The 26,086-nt window shown below is 46.9% G+C and overlaps 1 protein-coding gene across 4 annotated transcripts in view; it reads right to left on the reverse strand.

Moving 5' to 3' along the window:
* AGL (amylo-alpha-1,6-glucosidase and 4-alpha-glucanotransferase) overlaps positions 1 to 26,086 on the reverse strand; it is a 354,506-nt gene that overhangs the window by 122,238 nt on the left and 206,182 nt on the right. For all 4 annotated transcript variants that reach the window (XM_086954603.1, XM_086954587.1, XM_086954609.1 and 1 more), the window contains exon 24: positions 18,992 to 19,167. In XM_086954603.1, coding sequence (XP_086810729.1) covers positions 18,992 to 19,167 — 176 coding nt within the window. The remainder of the gene's footprint in view (positions 1 to 18,991; positions 19,168 to 26,086) is intronic.

Below are 26,086 nucleotides of genomic sequence, written 5' to 3' on the forward strand. Positions count from 1 at the left end.
TTTACGTGTGATTATGCACCACCTGCAATATCCCTCACAAGGGGAGTGGTGATCCGAAAGGCCAAGCGCCTAGGTGCAGATGTCCTAATGTTCCAGGAAACACATCTTTTGGATACGAAGACCCCATGTCTCTCCAGATTCGGCTATGACTCGGTCTATCACTCAGGCTTTGTTAGGGGCTCCAGAGTTACAGCGCTCCTGATACATCGTAGAGTTCCATTACACTCAGCACACTCCTGTATAGATAATCAAGGCAGATATGTCATTGTAGCAGGCACCATATCTGGTGAAAAGGTGGTGTATATGCTCCCCCTCCCTTGGTCCAGACCCTCATCGAAAGACTCACAGCTATTTGGCTAGATATACCAGAAGTAATAATGGCCATAGCGGGGCACTGAAATTATGTAATGCATACACAACTAGACAGATGGTGACCCCCGGGGGGACCAGGGAACACAGAAGAATCACATCTATTGCGCTTGTCTAAAGGCATTGGATGGAGAGACACATGTCGTATGCTTTATCCAACGGACCAGGGCTACACATATTACTCACAGGAACACCAGACGTTTTCCTACATCGAGTATCTATTAGTTCCTGACAGTTATACATATAGGGTCACTGGCACAGAGACACTGCCCAGGGGCCTCTCAGATTGTGCTCCGATATCACGCAGCCTTCAGATACGACCCAATCGCCCCCCCACCCCCTCCTTCGCTGGCATATGTCCTCGTGGCATCTCCATAACAACAATATCGAACACATATATTGGGTCATAAAGACTACATTGACTCAAACACAGGGACAGTGGCTTCAGCTGGGTCCCTATGGGAAGCCATGAAACCGACCCTTTGCGGTGTTGACATCTCCCTCTGTGCACACAAACGCTAACAGCGTGAAAAACTCATACAAATCGAAGCCCAGTCGTTGACCATGCAGATGCAGGGGTGAGGTGAGGAGGGGGCGCTGGCGCATTGGCAAATGGTCCAACTGCAAAAAATATACCAGGGAGAGTTAATGGCAGAAGCAAAGAAAATATGGCTAGCATCCAGAAGCCACATTTACCAATGGGGTGATAAATCTAGTAAACTACTGCACAGGCTATGTCAACAAGCCACACGGCCAGCCCATACACAATGCATCAGAAGCCCAGACGGGAAGGTCCTGACGGATCTATCATTGATTGCTGGCAGCGTTGCTGACTTTTACAGACAGCTTAATGCAGAACAAGATACTCTGCCAGCAGCCAGAAAGAAAGTACTTGCGTGTCTATCCAAGGTTCTGGGTTGGGAGCTTCCCACATTCCCCAAATTAGCCCTCCTATACGTAACCGATGAAATCAGGGGGCAATAAATATAAACGCCACCTTCTGTTTCTAGGCCTCATCATAGCTAAAAGAGACATCAACCAACTCTGGAAAGCACCTACCTCTCACCTGATAGGAGTATGGAAGCAAGAACTAGATTTCTGTATGGGCATGAAACATCCATTATTCATTGCCCTAGGGTGTCCACAAAAACACGCCAAGATATGGCAGCACTGGACAGATTACTGCGGTATTCTGCTACACCCACCCCCGACCCCACTAGAGACACACGATACGCCCTAACAAAGGTACAGCTATCCAATATTAATTATATTGTATTTACAAGATGATAATCAGATGTCACTGGGAACTTGCAAGGAGATAAGATAGGGCTATGGGATGCATTAGTATTAATGTTTAATACTGGTAATTATTGATGTATTGGCTACAGAAACTAAGCCATTGTCTTGTATTCTACCAATATACTCAAGTATATCGGGCCCTAAGGGTCAAATGTGGCTACAAATACTAATAAAATATGTTGTAAAAAAAAAAAAAAGAAACAACCACTGTGCTGCTTGTACTTGTGAAAAGCGAACTATGACATTGCAAGGGAGGTGGGAGCATGCGAGGGACTGAGTGCAGATGGCAGAAGACACCATGTTGTTCAGACTATCCGTTTTTCCTATGGAACTAGTATGTGTTTTGGGGATCCCATCAATAGTCTCATCAGCAGTGCCACCTGACAATTTTGGAGTTGAACCTAGAAGAGGGAATGAGGGGTTTGTGGGAGGAAAGGAACACACCAGCATGTGGGAACACGACACCTGTCCTCTTAGGGAGTGAAAACACCAACATGCAACGCAAACAATGCCACATTCAAGTCAATACCATTAAATGTTAAGGGTTTGAATGGCTATAAGAGGAGATTTTTAAATACATCAAACATCAAAACCCAGTTTGTCTATTTCTTCAGGAGACAAACTTAAAAGCAGACAAACAGTTTAGGACGAAAAAAAAAAAAAACCTACGAAAATCTGGGTTTCAGCCCAAACTCATATGGCAGGAGTCGCTATCCTTTTTAGGTCGAAGGCCTAAAAGGCTGCGCTTGCGCAGTCTTAGGCCGGTGATTTAATGACTCTCAGTAGCGCAGAAGGTCCCGCCTCCCTGCCCCGTCTCTCCTCCATTGGCTGGCTTCCTAAACGGAGGCCAGCCATTGGAGGAGAGATGCGTCACTCCAAACAAGCCCCGTCCTTTTCGGATTTGGGGGCGTAATTTTTGATGTTCTTTAGACAGTGACGTTGTCTGTCACTCAGAACTTCAAAACCACGCCCCCAAGTCCGAAAATGGCCGTAGGATTCTAAATGCCATTTTCCCATGATCGTCTCTGCTAGAAGTCGCTGTTACGAAGCTCTTGAAACGGGTAAGTATGTTGTTGTTGTTTTTGTTTAGATGTAAGCCATGTTTGTTTTTTTAGGCTAATCTTATGTTTCTTTTCTTTTTTCTAGGTCCAACATGGCCCGTGGCGTTTCCCTGCAGCGATGTGCACCGCTGTGCACGGAGTTGTTCCGATCCGCGGCTCTTTTGCGTTGTTGCTGTTTTCGTTTAGAAGTAAGCTATGATTGTTTTTTAGGCTAATCTTATGTTTCTTTTCTTTTTTCTAGGTCCAACATGGCCCGTGGCGTCTCCCTGCAGCCGTGTGCACCGCTGTGCACGAAGCTGTTCAGACGGGTATGTATGTTGTTGTTGTTTTCGTCTAAAAGTAAGCCATGTTTGTTTTTTGAGGCTAATCTTATGTTTCTTTTCTTTTTTCTAGGTCCAACATGGCCCGTGGCGTCTCCCTGCAGCGATGTGCACCGCTGTGCACGGAATGGTTCCGATCCGCGGCTTTTTTTTAGTTTCAGGTAAGCTATCTGTTCTTTTGCAATAATCTTATGTTTTTTTTGTCTTTTAGAGGTCCAAGCCATTTTGTTTATTTTGCTAATCTTATGTTTATTTCTTTGTTTTTCAGGTTTAACATGGCCCGTGTCGTCTCCGTGCAGCTGTGTGCTCCGCTGTGCACAAAGTTGTTCCGACGGGTATGTATGCTGCTGTTTTGCTGTTAGAGGTAAGCCATTTTGTTTATTTTGCTAATCTTATGTTTATTTCTTTGTTTTTCAGGTCCAATATGGCCCGTGTCGTCTCCGTGCAGCTGTGTGCTCCGCTGTGCACGAAGTTGTTCTGACGGGTATGTATGCTTCTGTTTTGCTGTTGGAGGTAAGCCATTTTGTTTATTTTGCTAATCTTATGTTTATTTCTTTGTTTTTCAGGTCCAATATGGCCCGTGGCGTCTCCGTGCAGCTGTGTGCACTGCTGTGCACGAAGTGGTTCAGACAGGTATGTATGCTGCTGTTTTTTAGTTAAGGTAAGGCATTTTGTTTATTTTGCTAATCTTATGTTTATTTCTTTGTTTTTCAGGTCCAATATGGCCCGTGGCGTCTCCGTGCAGCTGTGTGCACTGCTGTGCACGAAGTGGTTCAGACACGTATGTATGCTGGTGTTTTGCTGTTGGAGGTAAGCCATTTTGTTTATTTTGCTAATCTTATGTTTATTTCTGTGTTTTTCAGGTCCAATATGGCCCGTGGCGTCTCCGTGCAGCTGTGTGCTCCGCTGTGCACGAAGTGGTTCAGACAGGTTTGTATGCTGCTGTTTTGCTGTTGGAGGTAAGCCATTTTGTTTATTTTGCTAATCGTATGTTTATTTCTTTGTTTTTCAGGTCCAATATGGCCCGTGTCGTCTCCGTGCAGCTGTGTGCACTGCTGTGCACGAAGTGGTTCAGACAGGTATGTATGCTGGTGTTTTGCTGTTGGAGGTAAGCCATTTTGTTTATTTTGCTAATCTTATGTTTATTTCTTTGTTTTTCAGGTCCAATATGGCCCGTGGCGTCTCCGTGCAGCTGTGTGCACCGTTGTGCACGAACTGGTCCCGATATGCTGCTCTTTTGCTGTTTGTGGTAATCTATCTTTTTGATTTTGCTAATCTTAGGTTTTTTTCTCTCTTTTCTAGGTACAACATGGCCCGTGTCGTCTCCGTGCAGCTGTGTGCACTGCTGTGCACGAAGTGATTCAGACAGGTATGTATGCTGCTGTTTTTCAGTTAAGGTAAGCCATTTTGTTTATTTTGCTAATCTTATGTTTATTTCTTTGTTTTTCAGGTCCAATATGGCCCGTGGCGTCTCCGTGCAGCTGTGTGCACTGCTGTGCACGAAGTGGTTTAGACAGGTATGTATGCTGCTGTTTTGCTGTTGGAGGTAAGCCATTTTGTTTATTTTGCTAATCTTATGTTTATTTCTTTGTTTTTCAGGTCCAATATGGCCCGTGGCGTCTCCGTGCAGCTGTGTGCACTGCTGTGCACAAAGTGGTTCAGACAGGTATGTATGCTGCTGTTTTTCAGTTAAGGTAAGGCATTTTTTTTTATTTTGCTAATCTTATGTTTATTTCTTTGTTTTTCAGGTCCAATATGGCCCGTGGCGTCTCCGTGCAGCTGTGTGCACTGCTGTGCACGAAGTGGTTCAGACAGGTATGTATGCTGCGGTTATGCTGTTAGAGGTAAGCCATTTTGTTTATTTTGCTAATCTTATGTTTATTTCTTTGTTTTTCAGGTCCAATATGGCCCGTGGCATCTCCGTGCAGCTGTGTGCTCCACTGTGCACAAAGTGGTTCCGACGGGTATGTATGCTGCCGTTTTGCTGTTCGAGGTAAGCCATTTTGTTTATTTTGCTAATCTTATGTTTATTTCTTTGTTTTTCAGGTCCAATATGGCCTGTGGCGTCTCCGTGCAGCTGTGTGCACTGCTGTGCACGAAGTGGTTTAGACAGGTATGTATGCTGCTGTTTTGCTGTTGGAGGTAAGCCATTTTGTTCATTTTGCTAATCTTATGTTTATTTCTTTATTTTTCAGGTCCAATATGGCCCGTGGTGTCTCCGTGCAGCTGTGTGCACTGCTGTGCACGAAGTGGTTCAGACAGGTATGTATGCTGCTGTTTTTCAGTTAAGGTAAGGCATTTTGTTTATTTTGCTAATCTTATGTTTATTTCTTTGTTTTTCAGGTCCAATATGGCCCGTGGCGTCTCCGTGCAGCTGTGTGCACTGCTGTGCACGAAGTGGTTCAGACAGGTATGTATGCTGCTGTTTTGCTGTTAGAGGTAAGCCATTTTGTTTATTTTGCTAATCTTATGTTTATTTCTTTGTTTTTCAGGTCCAATATGGCCCGTGGCGTCTCCGTGCAGCTGTGTGCACCGTTGTGCACGAACTGGTCCCAATATGCTACTCTTTTGCTGTTTGAGGTAATCTATCTTTTTGATTTTGCTAATATTAGGTTTTTTTCTCTCTTTTCTAGGTACAACATGGCATGTGTCTTCTCCGTGCAGCTGTGTGCAATTACTTCTGACTTTCCCCGGCCCGCCTCGACATGCCATTTGGGATTGCCTTGAAAAAGTCCATAGGACAAAACACGTGTTGGCTGCCAGTGTGTCCCATTTTCTGTACAATAAGACTGGAAAATAAAAAGAAGAAAATTCTATTTGGACTACTTTTAGGTTTAAATCTTTTTATTGAGAGCAACACAATCAAGACAAAACATACACTGCACAGGTTATGCAGTCTAGTAGCGACAGAAAGCAAGTGGAAGATAAGTACAACCCCAAGGGGGGTGGACATAATATTCAATGGCCAACTTGACCAGCAAAGGCATGTAAAGACCATACGTGCAGCAATTATCCCCAAAAAGAAAGCCCTCCCCCCTACCCCCCTCTGCCTCCCATCTCCCCCCGTCCAGTGCTCATATTCGCCAACCCGTAGTTCCCACACACCCGTTTGTGAGTGATCCCTCATCCGTACCTCCTTAGGAGTCTGCCTTTTTGGGCTCCGTAAGCCGCAACAGGCGAAGGTATCTCGGGCAGGTGAGCTCCATAAATGCAGTTACCAACAGAGACTGAAACGGTTGCCAGAGGTCGTCAAATTGGTCTATGTCTCCCGTTAGGGTGAGCGAGAGTTTCTCCATCCCCAACACACACCACAATTTATGCAACCAGCCTGTAGCGGAGGGGACTGAAGCTGTACGCCAATGTGTAAGAATGTTCTGTACAGCAGAACCCAGGGCGATCGACATCTGGCGCCCCCTACGCAAGCGCAAGGGATATGTCAACGGATTAGGGAGCCCTAACAAAGCATAGGCAGGGAAGCGGGGCAGTTCTGTTTGAAAGTGAGTGTCAATGTCGTCTATCACCTGCTTCCAGTAATCCGGGAGGAGTGGGCAGTCCCACAAGAGATGCAAAAAGGTGCATGTGTGTCCGCAACCCCACCAACAGTGCTCGTCTCTACTGCGATCCATCTCATGCATCCGTTCTGGGGTGTAATACCAGTACGTGGAGACCTTAATGAGCGTCTCTGTAAGTCTGGTATGGTATGCGGAGTGGCGCGCCCTATACGAGATCTGGTCCCATTCCTTATGACTCAGTGTCCTGCCTAATTCGCGTTCCCATTGTTCCCTGCCTGGGTTATAGAAATGGTCGCTCCACCCGCTCCTTGGCCTTCCTTGTGCCTCCTTGGCCTTTCCTTGTGCCAATCTCACCTGCAATCGCCAGCCTGGTATCGTATTGCCTTACTGTATTCCTGATTGTGCCCCAATAGAGCCTGGAATCGTATTGCCTTACTATATTGCCTTACTTGTGGCCCCGATCTCGCCTGCATTGTTTTTGTGCTCTTAACCCTTCCCGCTCCCTGCCGCTGCTCCCCCGCGGCCCCACCCCCATTCCCTCGAGCATCCCCGGACCTCGCCACCCCGCTCCGGCCTCCCAGCTGCTCCTCCCTCCCACTGATAAACAAAAAGGAAGTCCCGCGACGTGAAGAGATGTGACCGTCCTGACCTAGTCAGAAACGGTCGCTCCACCCGCTCCTTGGCCTTCCTTGTGCCTCCTTGGCATTTCCTTGTGCCGATCTCGCCTGCAATCGTCAGCCTGGTATCGTATTGCCTTACTGTATTCCTGATTGTGCCCCAATAGAGCCTGGTATTGTATTGCCTTACTTGTATTGGTATCGTATTGCCTTACTGTATTGCCTTACTTGTGGCCCCGATCTCGCCTGCATTGTTTTTGTGCTCTTAACCCTCCCCGCTTCCTGCCGCTGCTTCCCCGCGGCCCCACCCCCGTTCTCTCGAGCATCCCCGGACCTCGCCACCCCGCTCCCGCCTCCCAGCTGCTCCTCCCTCGCTCCGCCCCCCTCCACTCTCCACTTATGGCAGACTTGCATACGCGCAGCGGGCTCGCCCTAAGCGCGCCGAAGGCGCGCCAAATGTAAGCCCGTCTACGCCCGTCCGCGCCTGGACCGCACCCAGAGCCAGACCCCCTGGACCCCGCAAAGGCCATCCCGCCCGCCGAACTTACGACGGCGCAACCCTTACCGCACTCAACACCGGCCGCCTCCACGACTGCCACCGAGCTGCCCCAGGAAGCACCCATGAACCCTTCATCTGCCAATCCTGCAAGTTCTGCTGCATCAGGACCCACACTACAACCACAAACGCCAAACAGAGCTCCAACAACAACCACCTGAAGTGCATCCTGCTCAACACCCGCTCTGTCCACAGATACGCCATTGAACTATGGAACCTACTCGACACCACATCGCCGGACGTCGCCTTTCTCACGGAAACCTGGATAAACGCCTCATCAGCACCCAACATCGCCATAGCCATCCCGGACGGATAGAAGATCATCCGAAGGGAGCGCATCAACCAAACAGGAGGAGGTTTCGCCATCGTCCATAAAAACACCATCCGCATCTCGACCAACTCCGACAACACCCCCATAGCCACCGAACACCTCCACTTCCAGATACACACCAACCCCAAGACCACACTCAGAGGCACCCTCATTTACAGACCCCCAGGAACCCGCACACAATTCAGCGAAGACATCGCTGACTTTGTCAGCCCACATGCCCTCCCCTCCGATGACTACATTCTCCTAGGGGACCTCAACTTCCACCTGGAAAACAACAACGACAACAACACCACCACCCTGCTGGATAACCTCGCCAATCTCGGACTCAAACAACTGGTGAACACCCCCACCCACTACGCCGGACACACGCTCGACCCAATCTTCTCCTCCAGCAAGCACATCTCCTTCAATCACATCACGGGACTCCACTGGACAGACCACAGCTGCGTCCACTTTAGCTTCAGAAAGACCACGACCCGCAACAAATTCCCCGCAGAAACTGGAACAAAATCACCCTGACCAGCTCACCACATCTCTGAACCAAAACCCTCCCGCCATATCAACGGACCCAAATCAAGCAGCCATCAATCTCGCACAGTGGATCACCCACTGAGCTAACGAACTAGCACCCTTGAAAACCCATCCCAACAAGCCAGGAAGCAAAAAAGCCTCCTGGTTTAACGACGACTTCAAGAACTCCAAAAAGAACTGCCGCACCCTCGAGAAAGCCTGGCGAAGAAACCCAACCACAGACAACATGACCGCCCTCAAGAACGCCACCCGCAAACACCACCAGCTGAACCGCACCACCAAGAAATCAGCATTCAAGGATCGACTAGACAACAACGCCCACAACAGCAAGGAACTCTTCAGCATTGTCAAAAAGCTCACCAATCCCAGCGCCGGCAACAACGACATCACTCCCTCTCAAGACCTCTGCAACTCTCTAGCCTCGTTCTTCCACAGCAAGATCGCAGACATTCATAACAGCTTCGGCGAACAGTCCACTCCCCTCACCACTGAACCGAAACCCCTCACCACCACTCTTCACGCCTGGACCCCGATCAGCACTGAAGACACCATCCGCTTGATGAGCTCCATCCACTCCGGATCGCCAACCGACCCAATGCCCCCATCACATCTTCAACAAGGCCGACTCCGTCATCACACCCCATCTCCGGGACATCATCAACTGCTCCTTCAGCATCGCTACCTTCCCGGAAAGCTGGAAACATGCTGAACTCAGCGCCCTCCTGAAGAAACCTACAGCAGACCCCACCGAACTTAAGAACTACCGCCCCATCTCGCTCCTCCCGTTCCCCGCCAAAGTCATAGAGAAGACCGTCAACAAACAGCTCGCCGATTCCCTCGACCCCTCACAGTCCGGCTTCCGAGCCAACCACAGCACCGAGACCGCCCTCATCGCAGCCACAGACGACATCCGGACTCTGCTCGACAACGGGGAAACAGCGGCCCTCATCCTCCTGGACCTCTCTGCAGCGACCGACACGGTCTGCCACTGCACCCTTGTACAACGCCTCAGGGACGTCGGGATACAAGATAAGGCATTGGATTGGATCATCTCGTTCCTCACCGGAAGGACCCAGAGAGTCTGCCTCCCCCCTTTCAGATCAGAGGCCACCGAAGTCATATGCGTTCCACAAGGTTCATCGCTCAGCCCCACCCTCTTCAACGTCTACATGAGCCCCCTCGCATCCATCACACACCAACACAACCTCAACATCATCTCCTACGCAGACGACACCTAGCTGATCCTCTCCCTCACCAAAGACCCAACCACCTCCAAAACCAACCTACACGAAGGGATGAAAGACGTAGCCGAGTGGATGAAGAACAGCCGCCTTAAACTGAACTCAGACAAGGTGGAAGTCCTCATCCTAGGATAATCCCCCTCTGCCTGGGACAACTCATGGTGGCCCCCGGCCCTAGGCAGCGCACCCAAACCAACGGACCATGCTCGCAACTTGGGATTCATCCTAGACTCCTCCCTCTCGATGACCAGACAAGTCAACGCCGTCTCATCATCATGTTTTAACATCCTAAGCATGCTCCGAAAGATCTTCCGATGGATCCCCACCGAAACAAGGAAGACGGTCACCCAAGCACTTGTCACCAGCCGACTGGACTACGGAAACACCCTCTACGCCGGAACCACAGCCAAATTGCAGAAAAGACTTCAACGCATTCAGAACGCCTCCGCTCGACTCATCCTAGACTTACCTCGCCACAACCACATATCCGGTCACCTGAGAGACCTGCACTGGCTCCGCGTCAACAAGAGAATCACGTTCCGTCTCCTCACCCACGTACACAAGGCACTCCACGACCTAGGACCCAGATACCTCAACACTCGCCTGACCTTTTACACCCCCACTCGCCAACTACGATCGTCCAACCAAGCCCTCGCCGCGATTCCACGCATCCGAAGAGCCACCATGGGAGGAAGATCCTTCTCCTACTTGGCGGCCAAGACCTGGAACTCCCTCCCCACCCACCTCCGTCTTACACAGAACCACCTCTCCTTCAGAAAGCAACTCAAAACCTGGCTGTTCGATCAGTAGCGAACTCCTCTCCCTTAAGCGCCTTGAGACCCTCTGGGTGAGTAGCGCGCTATACAAATTTTGACTTGACTTGACTTGTAGGAATTTGTAGAGGTCTGAAATCAGTTTGGAGTCCGAAGTGCGCGAAAGAAGCCATCGTTTATTTATTTATAACACTTGTAGACGCACAAATACCGATCGGTGTCCTGGCGCTGAAGTGGTAACTCCCTGAGAGTAAGACTCCCGGAGAGCCATGTTTTGTGGTTTTTTCTAAATGCTAACAGATTAGAGTTTAGTTTAAGAATCAGGGAGAGGGAGTTCCATGCCTTTGTTGCTCCCCCAACAAAGCTCCTGCCCCCCCAGCGTGCCTTCCTGATCCGAGATGTTTTAATCAGTCCCATAGTGGCAGACCTAAGTTATGTCCCTGGTCTGTACCACTGGAAATGATCCTGAAGAAACACCGGGCCCAGACCAAGCAATGCCTTGAAGACAATGTAGAGGGCTTTAAACAAAATCCTCTTCCGTATAGGGAGCCAATGCAACTTCTCCAGTTCCTTAGTATCTGATGAGAACTTGGGCAAGCTCCCGATCAGGCAGGCTGCTGCATAAGGTTCATAAGGTCGGAGTTTCCTATCCGTCGACTCCCGTATCTGCGGCTGGAGTGCCCAGTGTCGAACCTGCATGTAACGCAGCCGGTCTGTCTCCGAGAGGTTATATTCCTGTTTAAAAAGCGAAAAAGGAAGAACCCTGTCCGGGCCGTAGACATGGTGAAGAACTCGACGCCCCGCGGGCCTCCAATGTGGAATGCACCCCTCGCCAGGCCTGGAGTGAAATCCGGATTATCAACCAGTGGGGTGAGTGGGGAAGGGAATATGGTAAGGTCGTGATTGACGTTAGTGGTATCCCACACTACCAAGGGGACCCGTGTGACGAACGAGGCGTAAAGATTAGCAGGTCGGTGGGCTTTGCGAAGAAAGGGTATCTCTTGGCGCAGGCGCCCTGCAATCGCCTGGTCCTGAAAGAGCCAGTGCTTCTCCGACTCCCACTTGCTCCATTCCACCAAATAGCGTAGTTGTGCCGCCTGGAAGTATTTAAGGAGGTCCGGTATCCCCAGGCCTCTGGCTTCTGGACTCAGCATTGCTAGAGCCTTCTTCATTCACGGCCTCCGGCCCTGCCAGATAAAGTTAGCGAGGTCCGCCTGCATTTGTTGGATCCACCTCATCGGCTGTTGCAGCAGTAATGCCTGGAAAAGATAAGGAATTTGGGGAAGGATTGTCATTTTGAAGGCTGCTATCCTGCCCAGCCAAGAGAGGGGGAAGTGTTTCCAGCGTCTCAGTTCCTCCTGAACCTTCTTTCTAAGTATAGTGTAGTAGGCCTGCACCATAGCTGGAAGCGTAGGGGCTAGCTGGATCCCCAAATATGGCACTGTGTCGGATGCCCATTGGAGAGAGAAGAGGTGTTGCAAGTGGGCCTGTGTAGAGGGGTTCAGAGACAGATCGAGGGCTATGGATTTGTCCATGTTCATCTTGAACCCGGCCACGTTAGCGAAGGTATCTAACTCCGCCATGCAAGCCGGCAGGGCCGTCCGCGGGTTCTCCAGGGACAACAAGACATTGTCTGCATAGAGACTAATGATATGTGTAAAGCCACCAAATCTTATCTCTGTTGCGCAGAATCGGATTTTCTGAGTGAACGGCTCCATATATAGGGCAAATAATAGTGGCGACAGCGGGCAACCCTGCCTCGTGCCCCTCTCTATATTAAAACTCTCCGAGCTGTAACCATTGACTCGTACTACTGCTGAGGGGAACTTATAGCACTTAAATATGAGGGTGCGGAATTTCTCCCCGATGCCAACTTCGCTAGAACCTATTCCAGATAGGGCCAGTGGACCCGGTCGAACGCCTTCTCGGCGTCTACCGCTAACAGCATTCTGTCTCCAGGTATACGGGAGGCTTTTTCTATGAGGTGGACAGCCCTTTTGGTATTATCTACCGTCTGGCGCTCGGGGATGAATCCCGCCTGATCGGGGTCTATAAGGCCCGGCAGGTGGGGAGCCAGCCGGACCGCTAGAATTCCCGTGTATAGTTTTAGGTCCACATTTAGCAGCAATATCGGCCTGTAGGAACCGCACTTGGCCTGGTCCTTTCCCGGTTTGGGGATGACCGTAAGGGATGCACGCAAGAGATCAGGCGGAATGGCGCCTGGGTCCGAGAAGGTGTTAAAAAGACGCGTAAGTGCAGAACGTTTTGTAAAAAAGGGCTGTATAGCCATCCGGACCTGGAGCTTTCCCCAGCTTGAGCTTGGCGATGGCTGAAATCACTTCTTCAATGCGGATATCTCTTTCAAGATATTCTGCCTGAGAGGGCTCAAGAGAGGGGAGTGTAACCGAGTCCAGATATTCGGCCGCTGCTGGAGCGGCCAATGGGCTGCAAGCGTAAAGAGTGGCGTAAAAGCTACGGAAAGTCTCCGCGATCTGGGCATCCTTCGTGGCCATGGACCCATCTGGGCGAGAGAGCTCTTTAACCCCTTGGTGTTGGTGTACTACTCGTAGTCTGTTCGCCAGAAGACGGCTGCACCTGTCCCCCCCAGTTGGACTACTTTTGAACTACTTCTATGGTTACGTACTTGTGTTATGGACTACCTTTGTGTGCCTGAGTACTTTTTATGTAAATTTGCAAGGAGTGGGGCCCAGAGGAATGTACCAGAGTGTTAGGGCGTAGCCCTTGAGGACGAGCTGAATGACCCAGAAAACCATGTGATCACCTACTAACCATTGAAAAATGGGAACCAATCCTCCCACCAGTAGTTGGTGATGTGAAGGGGGAATCAGACGGAGGCGAGAGAGAGAGGGGGGCAGAATGGTGGAGACTGCATATGCTGCTGTTGTTGACGTGGTCCCATAGATCAGATCAACACCTGCTTTGAAAGGCGTAGTATGACTACTGGGGTGTCAGGAGAGGCTAGAAGGTTGCCTCTGCCAGGAATGTACTACCGGCAAGTAGCCTCAAACTTTCAATATAACTGGAAAAGCTGCCACACCGGGGATGCTAGGCCAAACATGAGCTGTAGCACTTTAGGGAGGAGCTGACATTCTCTCCAAGCAGCCATCAAAGGGCATTTCTATAAGTATGGCTTAGTACAATAAAAAGTGACCACAGTGGACATAAACTTAAAAATCAAATATAGAGATCAACAACACCTGTTAAGTCCAATACAAATGATAATGATCATGTTAATCATTTTATTTTATGTTGAACATTAGATTCTTATTTTCAAAAAAATCACATTTGTTGAATACAATTATGAAGAGGTGCCCCGGAGGGGAGGAAGGGAAAAGTGCAGCAATGTGCAAGTGTGAGGGTAAGTGAGAGAGGGAGGGAGGGCAGTGTACAATATATATACATCCAACTCATAAAAAAGCCAATCCAGCCTTATCCAAGGCCAAACTATTTATAAAACCTTAATGTAAGAGAACACAGTGAATCTATCACGGTTGTCCAAAAAGGTCAACACAAAGTAAAGCCGTCGACGTTTCGACCCAGGGTTTTTTGTAGGCAAATGGGGTCCTTGCAATAGGGTCTTCATCAGGACCAAGTGGCTTTGAGCAGGTCCTAGTGACGTGTCTGGGATTACCCATTGCTTTTGTAACTCTATAAGTATGGCTTGGACATCTACAGAGAAGCCAGTGGAATGCACCCAAGCATGCTGATGCAACGGTTCTGCTGTGTTCATCGATCTAACAAGTATCAGTAGAATTCAGACTGCAACTTAAACTTTCTTTCGAGGCAACAAATCTGTCATTGATCAGGTCCATTAACAACTTTTTCATATGGACTGGCAAGCCGAACACTGAAAACTTTTTTTATGTACAGCAGTTGTAAAAGCAGATTTAGAGGGACATGGGATGCCCTCTTCTAGTAAAGTGTGCAGACCTCTTGCTTTTTTGTAATTCCAGATATATGCCAACATATGTATTATAATGGGAAAGGAGGATTTTAGTGCCAAATCATTATCCTCTGTATGGCCATAGCCTTTATCAAGCACTGCGAGAGCATCAGAGTCAGAGTCAAACATCTTCTCTACCTGGGCAAATACTGAGCTATCTATAAAGCTACCTGTGGGTGAAGGAGACCATTCGGGTATTTTACGACATAACTTGGCTTTCCGCTACCTGATGGCCTTCAGAGGCATGGAGGTGCACGAATTACAGGCTGTTTTATTGTGCTCTAATCAGAGGCACTGTTTGCAATCATCATTTTATTCATAATTTTCCTTTTTGTAGGTTATTGACATTTTGCCTTGTTCATTTTTGATTTGCATAATCTGATACAATCCTTATATACATCCAATGCATTTCGGGGTTGTCATACACCCCTTCATCAGGGAAAGGCCTCTGTAAACACAAAGTATTTGAATCATAAATAATGTGAAAACGAAACGTATGTACAGTGTGCGCATGCACCATAGTGGGACCTAGATCGTGGGTAATTTTGGTAGCGGAGTGTAGAAAAGTGGGGGTAATTTATGGAATACACCATTCTGTGACCCGTTTATTCCCGAGTGAGGCAAGCGTGGTGTGCAGGTTCGGCACAAAAATGCTTACGTGTCTCGTTCAGAAAATTAGCGCATGTTCCTGCAAAGAAAGGCGTGGGGAAGCGTGTTAGTTGTCCGTAAGCGGTACTGTGGGTTTAAGCAGTGTTAGTATGGTTCCTAAGTTCAAACTAACCTTGGTGGTTATGAGTAGGGTCCTCCTTTCTTAGACGCTGGTTCTGGCGGAACGCCATTAACCGCGTTTCGTTTCATTAAAGAGGCGTGGTCACGTGGGTTAGTAGGAAGAAGGTGGGAGTGTTTCTGGCCGGTTAAAGAGACAGTGTGATGCTATCGCGCGTTCGGATAAAGTTAAAAACGCCGTGCAGTCTGGGCATAGTAGTTGTGTTACGACGAGCGGGTAGATTGGGTGGTGTGGTATGAGAGGGGTAGGGCAGTGGGTTAAACGGGGGATGTAGAGTGGCATACGAAAGAGCCGTATGGTAATACATAGGTGTGGTTCATAAGTCAAATTAAATCAAGATCAATCAATGATATAATATGTAATATTACAGACTAAAAGATACTAAAGAAAAACCGAAATTAACAAAAAGTCCTTAAATCAATCAGGAGTCACTGACTCGGTCCGTGAGCAACTTTTACAGGTAACAAGAGAGTTCGATTCTTTCATTAAGCCCCAATGGCTTCTGTGTGGAAAGTCTATGGATCCAGAAATTTTCTCTTTGGAGTAGGAATTTGGTGTTGTCTCTACCCTCTTGTTTGACAATGGTTTCCAATATCATGAATTTTAGCTGGGCGATGTTATGTTTCTCTTCGTGGAAGTGTACTGCTAGTGCTGATTTGGTGCTTTTCAGACGAATATTGGATTTATGTTCTGTGAGCCTGGTTTTGATTTTGCGTTCTGTCTTTCCGATGTATAGTTTTCCACACGGGCATTTAAGTGCATAAATGACATTGCTGGTGTCACATGTGGCGTTGACTTGAAGTTTGATCTTATTACCTTTCATCGGGTGGTTGATCGTGTTACCTCGAATAATGCAGTTACAGTTCCCGCAATTGCAGCATGGTTTCGTCCCTTTGTAGCTAGTTTGTTTTCTTGGTTTCTGTCGCACAAGTTCACCTAGGTTACGTGATCTAGTATATGCAAATAGCGGAGGTTCCTGAAAAATTTGATTAAAGTCTGGTTCCAGATTCAATAATGGCCAATGTTGGTGAATAATCTTTTTGAATTTGTTGGTCGTGGTAGAAAATTTTGAGACAACCACTAGACGTGTCTGGTGTTTCTTGGCGCTAGGTTGTAGTAGTTTCTGTCTGTCTAGGTTGTTGATCCTCTGTATGGAGTCTTCAATGATGTTTCCTGGATAACCTCTTTTGTGAAATTTGTGTGCGATTTCTTTGATCCGTTGTGCTGCATTTTGAGGGTTAGATGTAATCCGTTTCGCTCGTGCCATTTGGGAGAATGGTAAATGTGTTTTCAGGTTGGATTCGTGAAAGCTGCTATAGTGTAGCATGTAAAATTTTTCAGGAACCTCCGCTATTTGCATATACTAGATCACGTAACCTAGGTGAACTTGTGCGACAGAAACCAAGAAAACAAACTAGCTACACAGGGACGAAACCATGCTGCAATTGCGGGAACTGTAACTGCATTATTCGAGGTAACACGATCAACCACCCGATGAAAGGTAATAAGATCAAACTTCAAGTCAACGCCACATGTGACACCAGCAATGTCATTTATGCACTTAAATGCCCGTGTGGAAAACTATACATCGGAAAGACAGAACGCAAAATCAAAACCAGGCTCACAGAACATAAATCCAATATTCGTCTGAAAAGCACCAAATCAGCACTAGCAGTACACTTCCACGAAGAGAAACATAACATCGCCCAGCTAAAATTCATGATATTGGAAACCATTGTCAAACAAGAGGGTAGAGACAACACCAAATTCCTACTCCAAAGAGAAAATTTCTGGATCCATAGACTTTCCACACAGAAGCCATTGGGGCTTAATGAAAGAATCGAACTCTCTTGTTACCTGTAAAAGTTGCTCACGGACCGAGTCAGTGACTCCTGATTGATTTAAGGACTTTTTGTTAATTTCGGTTTTTCTTTAGTATCTTTTAGTCTGTAATATTACATATTATATCATTGATTGATCTTGATTTAATTTGACTTATGAACCACACCTATGTATTACCATACGGCTCTTTCGTATGCCACTCTACATCCCCCGTTTAACCCACTGCCCTACCCCTCTCATACCACACCACCCAATCTACCCGCTCGTCGTAACACAACTACTATGCCCAGACTGCACGGCGTTTTTAACTTTATCCGAACGCGCGATAGCATCACACTGTCTCTTTAACCGGCCAGAAACACTCCCACCTTCTTCCTACTAACCCACGTGACCACGCCTCTTTAATGAAACTAAACGCGGTTAATGGCGTTCCGCCAGAACCAGCGTCTAAGAAAGGAGGACCCTACTCATAACCACCAAGGTTAGTTTGAACTTAGGAACCATACTAACACTGCTTAAACCCACAGTACCGCTTACGGACAACTAACACGCTTCCCCACGCCTTTCTTTGCAGGAACATGCGCTAATTTTCTGAACGAGACACGTAAGCATTTTTGTGCCGAACCTGCACACCACGCTTGCCTCACTCGGGAATAAATGGGTCACAGAATGGTGTATTCCATAAATTACCCCCACTTTTCTACACTCCGCTACCAAAATTACCCACGATCTAGGTCCCACTATGGTGCATGCGCAAACTGTACATACGTTTCGTTTTCACATTATTTATGATTCAAATACTTTGTGTTTACAGAGTCCTTTCCCTGATGAAGGGGTGTATGACAACCCCGAAATGCATTGGATGTATATAAGGATTGTATCAGATTATGCAAATCAAAAATGAACAAGGCAAAATGTCAATAACCTACAAAAAGGAAAATTATGAATAAAATGATGATTGCAAACACTGCCTGAAATAATCTACAGAAACCTTTGTAACTCACAGAGGAATCATTGTGTGCATACAAGGATGGGACCAGTGACCCACTGACCCCACAACATAGACTGTTATATTTGATGTCGAGGGACGCCTGACATCACTTGCATAGCACCTTAAAACTAAGGATTAATCCCTTACAAAAATCGCTGTGCGCCAGCCCTACCTATACTACTAATCAGAGGCACCACATGAAGTTATCGTTTGGATTCCAAATCTTTTTGGGGAGATAGTTGACCAAATAATTTTCTAAACTCTTCAGAATTTCACTGTTGAGAAGCTGAGAGAGAGAAAGGGATCAGGAATTGATTCCTGCATGACAGCTGGTCGTGTCCAGAAGCAGAGCCATGACTAATGCACTTTGATGGCAAGTGACGGCATTGGAGTGATGTTACTAGGAAAAAGCTATTCTGGACCAGTCTAACGGTTGGTGGTTAGGAACTGACAGGAAGATGTAGCCATCAGAAAGGCTATTGGTACTAAATCCCCTAAGCACACACAGGCCCAATGTTCCAGTTTGCATCATGTTCTCGGCTCCAACTGATGCTGCAGTTAGAATGCAGACACATTCCAAAAATGAATGCCAGCATTCTAAACATTCTGATGGGCTAAATCTTAACATTCCATACAAGTAATTAATTGTCAATATGAAGCACAGGTCAGACATGAAAAGACAAAACCAAAGCCAGCTGGGGGAACAGAGGAATCATTTACCCAGAAGTGTACAAAATAAAGGAAATGATTATCTGAAAAGTTTAATTTCTTAAATGAATAATAAGGTGTCCACTTACCAGCAGCTAAGGAAACACAGTACTGTTCCTTCTCTTTTGTGATCTCATTGATCCTTTGCGGGACATTCTGCAGAGAAGGAGACAGTGGTGGTAATGAGGGAAATCGTCCTACTCCACATAACTGCACCGAACCCATTGCCAGATGCTTTACAAATGTTGAGCCGTTCTGAACAAAGCTGAAAGGAATAAAAATGAAATGTTAATGTGTTTCGCTGAATATGAAATTAAATAACCTATTCTCTCAATCAAATTACTAAATGTATGGCTTTATTCCAAATGGCAGTAATTGTACCACACAATATAAAATGCTCCTTGGCCACACTTATACAGAAAGTATTAGTAAAGCCAACAGGTCAGATCTTGCCAAGCTCGTTCAATGGTTACATTCATTTTCTTTCTTTATTATTGTAGACATTTGCAAACACAAGAAGATGATGGACGGAGCGCTGAAACTTTTCAGACACCCACCCCCAGTCACAGATCTGAGTTGAATCCATCATCATTCTTTAGCTCACCTCGCCACCTCATTTCAGACCCAGCTATATGCAAATCAGTCTTGACCCTGTGCCTCATGGGAACAGTCCAGTCCGAACTGCCAAGCCAGGCCTTCCCTGAATCGGAAACAAGCATCCTGGGACTGGTTACTGGGTAACACCCTTCATCAGCCAGGCTAGCTTGAATCCAGTGGCAAAGTGAACAAGAGACCCACGTCTGGGCATACCCTGCCAGTTTAGGTCGAACAAAGCAAACACAAGAATATGATAGACTGAGCGCTTTGCCACTGGAATCAAGCTAGTCTGGCTGATGAGGGCCCGAAACCGTTTAGCCCGAAACCGGTCCCAGGATGCTGGTTTCCGGTCCAGGGAAGACATGGCTTGGCAGTTCATAACGGACTGTTCTAATGAGGCACAGGGTCAAGACTGATTTGCATATAGCTGTGTCTGAACTGGGGTGGAGAGGTAAGCTAAAGAACGATGATGGATTCAACCCAGATCTGTGACTGGGGCTGAGTGTCTGAAAAGTTTGAGCACTCCGTCCATCATCACCTTGTGTTTATTGTAGACATATGCCACAACAATAAAAAGAGAAAACATGCTACCACCTGAATGCAAAGCCATATGCATGCAATAAAAATGTTAGAGAACCACTACATATACTTTTATTAGAACAATAACTAAGCCACCTAATACGCAAGTGTACTCGGAACAGATATAAAGAAATATTTTTAGTTTTAAAGCAAGTGCAAGGAAAATATGATTTTTATTGGAGCAAATAAATTGTTTTATTGGTTTTGACTCATCTGTGACCCATACACTTAGGGTCAGCTGAGAGATTGCTTGAGATTGCATGATCCACTTTTCCAGATTTTCTTTCTTAGAACAAGCCCAAGGAGCTCTCTGAGGTTAGACGTCTATGATGCAACCCTGCTTCTCCTGCTTTTGAAAGAGGGAAGCATGCCAAATTCAAGGGTGGTGGAAGCGTGACTGAACCTGTATGCAACATCTTTGGACCTGCAACCCAGCAGCGCAAAAATGCATTGTGTTATGGATCACCACCTCGAAAATGTAACCTCAGTTTTTAATGCGTATTAAAATATTCTTGAGTTCATAACGGCCATTCATTGATATTAGCCTAATATATTCATAAGTAAAAATGGTTTACCTAACCTAATGATATTTTAGAACCACAAGGATCAGAAGTAGAAACGACGACTGTCACAATGAAACGTTTTGGAAACATTGAAATGATTGCAAACAAGCTGGAGGTGAACAGAAACAAGCTGTGTGTCATCACTTATTAGAAGTAGTTTGCAGATGCTTATTTTATCAACTAACACCAACACGCATTGGCAAAGACAATCGGTCTTGCCTATGCAAGAGTCATTGGCTTAGGCAATCTGCTTTAGCCATGTTGTACACCAGTGTGGTTCAGCATGGCTAAAAGTGGGTGGGTGGGTACATTGGGGTAGACTGGAGTTGGGCTGATTGAAGTGGGGTAGATTGGAGTGGGGTAGATTTTAGTGGTGTAGATTGGAGTGGGGTAGATTGGGGCAGATTGTGATGGGGAAGATTGGGGTGGGGTAGGTTAGGGTAGGGTGGGGTAGGTTGGAGTGGGGCAGGTTGGGGTAGATTGGGGTGGGGTACATTTGGGAAGACTGGGGCAGGGGATATTGGGGTGGGTAGATTGGAGTGAGGTAGGTTGAGTTAGATTGGAGTGGTGTAGATTGGAGTAGTTAGAGAGGGACAGATTGGGGTAGATGGTAGTAGACTGAAGTGGGATGGATTGGGGTGGATTTGAATGGGGGTAGGTTGGGGTAAATGAGAGTGGGGTAGATTGTGGTAGTTGGGTAGGGCAGAGTGAGATGGGGTAGACTGGAGTGGAGTAGGTTGGGGTAGACTGGAGTGGGGTACACTGGAGTGGTATATATGGGGTAGAGTGGGGTAGACTGAACTAGGTTGGGTGTGGTACATTGGGATGAAGTAAATTAGGGTGGGGTTGATTGGTAGATTGGGGTGGGGTAGATTGGAGTGTGGCAGAATAGGGAGAGGGAGATTGGGGAGGGGTAGATTGAGTGTGGTAGATTAGGGTGTTGTAGAGTTGTGTAGATGGAGGTGGGGTAGATTGGATAGGGTGGATTAGGGCAAATTGGGATACATTGGAGTGTGGTAGATTTGGGTAGGATAGATGGGGTACATTGCAGTGGGGTAGATTGGGGTAGATTTGAGTGTGGTAGACTGGGATGGCTTAGATTGGGGCAGATTGAGGTAGATTGGAGTGGAACAGTTTGGGGTAGATTGCAATGTGGGTAGATTGGCGTACACTGGAATTGTATAGATTGGAGTAGGGTAGAGAGGGGTAGATTGGGGAGGGGTATGTTAAGGTAAATGGAGTGGGATAGATTGTAGTGGGGTAGATTGTGGTAGATTGTAGATGGGTCCTGCTGCAAGGGCAAATATAGCAGTCATCTTGAAACAACACCAGATCTCTATGTAGTGGAAGTACAAATCGGCAGCAATCGGCCTTGCCACACGTGCATAGGCACAGAGGAAACATTGCCTACAAGATCATGGAGCAGATCCGTAGAAACTCCAACTGTGACTAGATCTGATTCTCACCTCAGAATTGCCGGTCACTTTTTCCGAGCACACAAGAGAGACTTCACTGCACTTACCCTTGAAAATAGGGTTGAATTAGAATCAAAAATAGGCCCGGTCACCCTAAAAAAAAATGGCTCACATTTGTGGATTGCACATTTTCGCAAAACACTGCTTCAGTGTTTTAATTATTATAGAAAGGTGGCGGGTACTCTTTAAAGAGGCATATTTTCTAAACTTCACTGAGATAAAACAAATGCAAATGTTGCAAGGACTCTTTGTGCACTGATCAGTTCACAATAGTGAACCACACTTTAATATAAGTGAGGCCAGGTGAGCTCAGGCCCCCTGGCTCTGCTCAATCTGCATACATTAAGGGGCCGGCCCTGCGAGAGACTGGGAATGACACCTCCGCCCCCTAGGCAAATGGAGGATTATTACATACCTCTGACGCACCGAGCATCTTGGAGTTTTCTGAGTTGGTTGTCATTCTGTTTGCAGAGGATACTACGTAGCCTACATCATCAGTTTCTTTTGCACGTCTGTGCAATTAGGGCTCAACGGGTGTAGACTGGCTAACCTTTTATGTTTTTGTATATAATCACAGAAATGCCGTTGGTTTTCTTTTGACTTTGCCGCAGGGTTTGGTTGTTAGCTGAACACAAGACAGGTGCTAAGTGTTCTGTGTAGCAATTCCACTAAATTGACCCGTCGGGTTGGCTCCTCCATGGGGGCAAAGGAGCGTCGCCCCAATGTATTCTCGCAGTGCGAGAAGCAGTAACACAAAATGGTATTACTATTTTATGTTTCTGCTTTCGCACTGCGAGAAAGCAGAAGGGTTTGGTCGGATGGTCCTGCTGCAGGGCAGGAGAGGAGTGTCTTGCCCACTGTTGTGGGCGCTGAATGTTACATCTGCCCCAGGGGCGACCAAACCAGTCATGCGCACTCTCCAGTTTTCACCATGTAGGCTGCATGCAGCCGGCATGGAGAAAACTGCCTCCCCATAGACGCCTGTGTGGTCGGCGTCCCAGCCAATCACAACGCTGCCATTACAGCGTTGTGATAGGCTTAGGGGAGGAGAGGGAGGCTGCCTGCTTCCTGGGACTCGGAGCAGAGAGAGAAGCAGACGCGAGACCAGAGGCGAAGGTAAGTTTTAATTAAAAAATACATATAAAGTAACCCTACCTGAATGAATCCCCTCATCCCCCATCCGCAAGGCATGTCGACCGCGACTGCAACTAGTACTCTTTCTTGGACAGCAGCTGTGTGCATTGTGGAATTTGTAGTTTTAAATTATCCGTCTTTTTTCCTGGAGACCTAAAATTCATACCTCACAGTGTTCTTTTGAATGAAAGGGTGACCATGACAGAACACGGGGCTGCTTGTCAGCTCTGAGTCCCTAAAGTCCTCCATGGCTTTGCTTCTGAACATTTTCAAAATTTGGCAGGAAATATAAGGTATTTTAGTAGTGGGTGGAATATTTGTCACAATGTCAGCAAGCAAATAACCACTGACTTAAGAAAAGTATATGAGTGGTATATTTATAATTATCAGCAAACACTACACTTTCAGTATGGAATGCATTTTCATACATATTACCAATTGGGTCAAACTTGTTTGCTGAAAATGTGCATTGTCTGCCAGACAGGTACCTTCCACTCTTTAAAAACTATACCTTCACTTCACGGTCACTGCACAACATAGCAAGCATTGCAATGCAATAGGTCTCACATTTGGGAGAATAAGAGGTATTGGTGTTGTAAATGAGAATGTCTTTTACCTGTTTTTGGTTTGGAGTGTAGTGGATATATGTGTTTTGGAGTGGAATTATGTGGGTTGTATTGTAATGTAAATGTAAATGTATTGGCATTTATATAGCGCACTACTTACCCGTAGGGTCCCAAGGCGCTTTGACTGCTGCGAAACCCTTCCTGGTTTCCCTGAGAGATGGTCCCTTAATGGGTATCTCCAGGGTGAGACCAGGCATCCCCGGCGGTCTGGTGGGGCCGTTAGTGAAGATGAGGCAAGCTAATGCCCAGAGTTGCCGAGTGTGATCGCTGATCAGAGTGGGCACCGAGGTGAGAGAATTATCGAGTCCGCTGACCCTGGTCCAGAAACCTGCCGCGCCGGGAATCGAACCCTGGTCCCGGGCCGTCCTCTGCTCTCGGGTCTGCCGCCTCTAACCAGTGAGCCACACTACTTCAAATTGGAATTGCTGTGGAATTATGTAGGGTGAAATTGTGTGGTGTGGAGTGTATTTGTGTAGTGAAATTATGTGGCATGGGGAATAGATAGGGTGGAGAGTTACACAGAATAGATAGAAGCGAAGATAGAGAGGGATAGGTAGTTTGTGTAGTAAGCGGTGAATGAACTGGAGACAGAGGAGCACAAAGAGTGTGTGCAAAAGAGAGTAAGAAGGGTAGAGCAGGTCACTGACGCATAAAGAAGGAGGACCTGTGTACAAAGAAGACACCCTAAAGAGGACGAGAGGGTGGGTTTGAAGGATAAAAAAACGTGAAAAGGCATGAGAAAGAAAGTATGAGAAAAATAAGACTTGTGAGGGAAGGATGAGAGGGGTTATTGGATTGAGAGAGGACATGGGTTAGTGGCAGTGTGAGGGTGAGATTAGAGGGGCAATAGGTGTGTGGGGGAGAGTTGACCGGGTTAGTGAAAATGCAAGGGAGAGATGTGTTGGATTGGGATTGTTTGTTGTGGAATTGTGTGGCGTGGTGTAAAGTTATGTAGTGGAAATATGTGGTATGACAGTGACATACTTTTGAATGTTGATGAGAATTTGCTCTTGGATGATGTTGGCTTTTCTTCTACACAAAACATTTAAAGGATGCTTTAAACAAGGATACACACTTGAAAGTGGTTGGTCAGTTGCAAGAATAACAAATCGCATATCTGTATCCCATAAGAAGGAGGAGAGGCACCAAGCACTGAGGTGGGTTCAGCTGTGAATATCATGCATATTCTTTAGGGGTTCACCTGGCAAGAGTAGGAAAAAAGAGAGATCATGCTAGAAATGACATGATCTGCACTCGAAGGCCTGTCCTTGGACAGGTCCATGGTGAGAGAAAATGTCCACTGGCCCAGTCTCTGTTGGCAGCGTCTAGTTTGTTTGAAGACTGCTGACTCTGCAGTTTAACTCTGTGCCCATGTGTATGAAATAGCACAAGTACAGCATCATGTGAACCATAGGAATGGTACGACATGTCTACGTGTGCTTAAAATTCCACACTTCCCATATATATCACTCCCCTTATGCGCCTCACGTTGCCTCACACGTCCTGTACATTCACTAGCACTATATTCTTCGCTGCCCCCAAAATTCAACAAGTGCTCTATATTTCTTATGGCACTCTATAAGTTTCACAGTGACCATTTGCATTACATATGCCAAGTATCTAACACTACCCTACATTGATCACAGGTTCCTTGTGCATCAAGACACACAGGTTGTTTCCCCTCTGCTAATCCTTGCATCGCCTGCTGGACAAGTGTTTGGATTAGCTTTCTGATTTGGGGAAATTCATGTGTGTGAAAAAATCCTCCACTAATGTCCTGTGCCCCTCCTGTCCAATTAGCTCCAAGCCTCTCAGACAGGGCCTTTGTAACGCCCCCAACAGACTACATAGACCCCTTCTGCTGGAAGGTGCAACATTAAATAGCACTCTTTTTTTACAACACATCAATGTTACTTTGGGTGGAAATCACGCGTTTGTATGACATGAAAAAACATGAAAAAACAAAAAGATGCATTTTGCACTGAGGTTTATTACATGGCATGAAACAAGCGGGATGCCTGGTGCCTCGTGTGTGAAGTCTGTCTTCAGGGGTGCGGATAATTCACACTTTGGCAGCAATTAAGGGCCTGGAGGCTTTTGGAGGACGTCTGAGCGCTTTACCCAGAATATGAAGTGACTTTAGTTTGGAAGTCGGAATGACAACTACATAAGTGTCAGACCCTGCCTGACTGGAGTGCTCCATTGAGGGC

The sequence above is a fragment of the Lissotriton vulgaris genome, chromosome 1_1 (genome assembly GCF_964263255.1).
Source record: "Lissotriton vulgaris chromosome 1_1, aLisVul1.2, whole genome shotgun sequence".
In the NCBI taxonomy this organism is placed as follows: Eukaryota; Metazoa; Chordata; class Amphibia; order Caudata; family Salamandridae; genus Lissotriton; species Lissotriton vulgaris.